Raw genomic sequence first — 3,977 nt, forward strand, 5'->3', positions numbered from 1 at the left:
TGGCATCCACTGGTTGAACGCGACGTTAATTATTAATGAAAAATAAAAAAACTGATCTAATGAAGTGGGTTCAGATCCCTTCCTATTCAATAATACAATTCTCTTTAAACTGCCCGAACTGTGACAGGGAAACTGTATTATAAAACAAGAACAAAATCTATCCCCTTCACCAGAACAGCCGGACTTTACTCACAGTCCTATCGAACGAGCTCACACACCCAAAAGTAAAATTTTGGGTATTAATATATAACTCAGTCAATGCCAAACATGAAGCCATTTCAAATACGGTACATATTTTTATCAGTCGCACAAGCGAGCACGTTTGTTATGAAAAACAAAAGAGTAGCTACAATAATTTGATAACAAGTGAAATAAACAATCTTTCTGTCGATGACAAAACTGTTCAAAGACAAAAACATTGTTCATTAAACTTTCGTAAATTAAAACTCTAAAATCCTGATCAATATGAGATAAATATATGATTCATATATATGTCCCATATGACCAGGTGACACATCACCCATCCCGCTGAAAGACTCGTCCCTGAGTCTGTAGTCAAGAGGGGAACAAAAAAAAAATAAATAATGATTAAACAAAATAATATACTCGGGAAACAAACGTGTGCCTGATTGACTTGATAATGCTACTATACATTGAAATCAAACATTTACATAGAAAGGTAGGTTACTCAAACTAAATTACAAACATTCAAATCAAATTCAAAACGAAACTATGCTGCACAATAACATTGATTATATATGAAACTAGCTTTCAATATTATACACATTAATATACATTGCACTTTAATTTAATCTCATCTTGAAAAAAAACGTACATGAATATTCAACTTATTATGAAAAGAAAATCTCAATTGACAATAATTTATTGTGAATCAACATTGAACTACTTCAAAAGCTGCAATAAAAATCGAAAAAAAAACTTTGTAAGTACATTATGACTCATAACTATATAGTCAAGAAAAAAAAACAATAAAACAGTTAATCCATCAAAAAGTAACTATATAACTCTTAACTATCGATTATATGTATCTTGGGTTGTGCTACCGTTACAGCAGATAATTTACACACATACAACTTGATGCCTAAATATGCACAGAATAAAGTTAAAAACCCTAACCAGCCAAATAATATATAAAAAACAAAACTAGAGGAATTTACAACATCTCCCCAAGAATTTGGAAGATCTACTTTGTGAAATATATCTGACGATATTACGTCTTGAACTGTAAATTCTGGAACCTTTATATCTTTATCAGTTTTTAAAATTTCGCTAAAATTAACAAAATTAGGATTGAAATGCGGTTGCAAAACATCAATTTTTAACGAATTAAACTTAACCCAATGTAAAGGTAAGTAATGGAGAACCTGAGGTTGTTTATCAACATTTGCGTCACACGGAAAAGTCTTTCTCACCATTATTCTCCCGCCGACCGAAATCTCGCAATGACAGGGTAAACCCACATACATTGCTCCCGGAATAGGTTGAAGATGATGAAACGAACCTCCCTCGCAAGTGACTGTAGTGTTGGCCTGTATATTCGCGACGATATACTCCGAAGGCGAAAATTCGACGATCTCCAACTCCTGCTTAGCTGGACGACAGCTTAAGCTGCAATATTGTTGGATGTCCTTCAGCTCTGTCGCCGCAAACAAGTGATGCATACATCTTGATGACATATGTCCTCCATGCACCAGCCGCGGAAGATAGCATAAGAAATCGTCCTGTGCCCGACAAGAAGAGAGATGATCTCCCGAGATGACCTGAATCTCACCGTCCTCCTGTCTCCGCGCCAAAACGAAATCCTGCTGCTGAAGCTGACAAATCTGGCCGTCGAAATACATAGGTGTCCTCACATACTTGTGCAATTGAAACTGTCCGCCGATGCTGACCAACGGTACTTTTAAGCTAAGCACCATGGAGTTCTCCTTCACCACGCAAGTCGTAAGTGGAAGATCAAAATATCGCTGCAAATCCGATAGAGGTATAGCTAACTGGTGTCCTTTCGACTTATATCCTTTCTCCAATCTGAAGAGATCTGAACGTAATAAATTGGGGTGTACCAGCGAAAAGGGTAAAAGCTTTTTATCACAGCGTTCCTTTGCAGTATTTATGAATTCCTGCCGTGATAAAATATTTACATTTGAGTAGAGGTGAAAAATGTAAGTTAATAACTGGTTTGTGAACAGTGTTTTCTCCTCCGATACATTCTGTTGTACGAATAATCTCATACTGTCTGTTAATTTGCTATACGCATCGTGAAATTGCTGAGAAAAATTTCCAGCAAACTGCCTCAAGTTGCGAGAAATCCGAATTAAATCTTTGTGGTCGTCTGCAACCAACCCTTGGAATGCGTTGAGGTGATCAGCTACATGTTTTTCGTTGAATTCCAGCTTATGAAGTTCACCATCCGTCGCTACTGCGCAGCAAAAATGAAGAAAATCGCCGACAACATCGATCGCTCTGGTTTTTCGTGAATCTTGAGTTCCCAAACGAATTGAAGAGTTGAAAACAGCATGACTATTGCGAAGAATTCCGTTTGTAGAATTATACAAAACTTCTACCGCATCCGCTAAACTGCAATCCTCTTGTTGACAGTTAGGCCAGAACACCCTTTCCGCCTGCAAGATGTCGAGCTGAGCTGCCGGGAAATCTACCTCGTATGTTAGTGGAACCGATGACTCATACGCTACAGCGTGACGTAGCTCCTTGTAGAAAACTCCCGCGAAGACCCTGACTGCCTCCAGTTGCGCCGTGAAAGTCGTGAGAATGAGAAATGACGCAAAATGTACCATAATTGACATGTGTATGCGTAACAGAACCTCTTACAAACAAAAAAACTCTACTTTGAAGCAACCCGCAAATGAATCGTAATAAAAAAAATCAAGAGAAACGTTTACAATAATATTAACAAACTCGACGTGAATATTACAATTAACAACTGGACTGGCTGGTTAGCATATATTATTAATCAGAAACCTAGAAATGATACAATTTATTAGAAGTGCATAGGCCTATATATATACTGGAACAATTCTGAAATCAGAACAATATATGAATCATATGAAAACAAAATCACAATCATACAATAAAAAACTTATACTCTAGTTATATTTTTATTTAGAAAGAAATTCAAGTCAAAATAAAAGTGAATAAAATATTCATCCATCAAAAATATAATTGTCTTATAACAGCTTCATTATGAATTTCTATTAGTGAACGTTTAAAAGTATCAATAACGTTTGTCACTCAATGAACGACCTTGCCCTGGATATGAATAACAAGATTGACAACTAAACAAAAATACGTGACAATTGCACTTTTTTCAACGTAGGTCACATCAGTACAAACGCAAAAATAAAATAACAAAACAATGAATTACATTACTGTACTTTTTCGTGGCACCAAATATTAAAACGTACCATGATTTATCGAGAAAAAAAAGAAAGTTATATCAGTGATAATGTTATATTACAAAAATGTAACATGTAATCAGAATATGTAATTATGTGAATGAAACATGACCATTTGGTTATCATAAAATGGTAAACTATCCATCAACCATATTTCCTGTTCATTTTCCTGGAATAACCATAATTTGAAATAACTAAGATATAATTATAATGACTATGAAATATAACATGGTTAGTCATAACTGTAAAATCAATACAAAATCAATAATGCAACTGTGAAATTAAATGTAAAACCCAGCCAAATACCAATTTTCATAGGTAACTGTACCCTAAAATTATAAATATGTAACCATGGAATAATAAACCCTCTTCTATAATAACTGATTCTATATCGTAAAACATGGTTCTACAATGATTACCAAAAATCACTTCTGAAAATAAAAACTCAACCATAATAATAAGCCCTGAACTCAACCTATTGTGCCAAAAGAAAAATTTTTCTACTCAAAACCATTAATATTAGAACCATGACACAATGAAACTCAA

General features: G+C 34.7%; 1 protein-coding gene across 1 annotated transcript; it reads right to left on the reverse strand.

The window, feature by feature from the left end:
* Positions 1–616: 616 nt before the first annotated feature.
* Positions 617–3,160, reverse strand: LOC120350433. The gene is made up of 2 exons (XM_039423820.1): positions 2,576–3,160; positions 617–1,946 (listed from the first exon to the last, which is right to left on the reverse strand). Exon 2 carries the CDS (start codon positions 1,935–1,937, stop codon positions 1,029–1,031), a length of 909 nt encoding a protein of 302 aa, XP_039279754.1. The 5' UTR covers positions 1,938–1,946; positions 2,576–3,160; the 3' UTR covers positions 617–1,028.
* Between the last annotated feature and the right edge of the window lie 817 nt (positions 3,161–3,977).

Source organism: Nilaparvata lugens, chromosome 3 (assembly GCF_014356525.2).
Source record: "Nilaparvata lugens isolate BPH chromosome 3, ASM1435652v1, whole genome shotgun sequence".
NCBI lineage: Eukaryota > Metazoa > Arthropoda > Insecta > Hemiptera > Delphacidae > Nilaparvata > Nilaparvata lugens.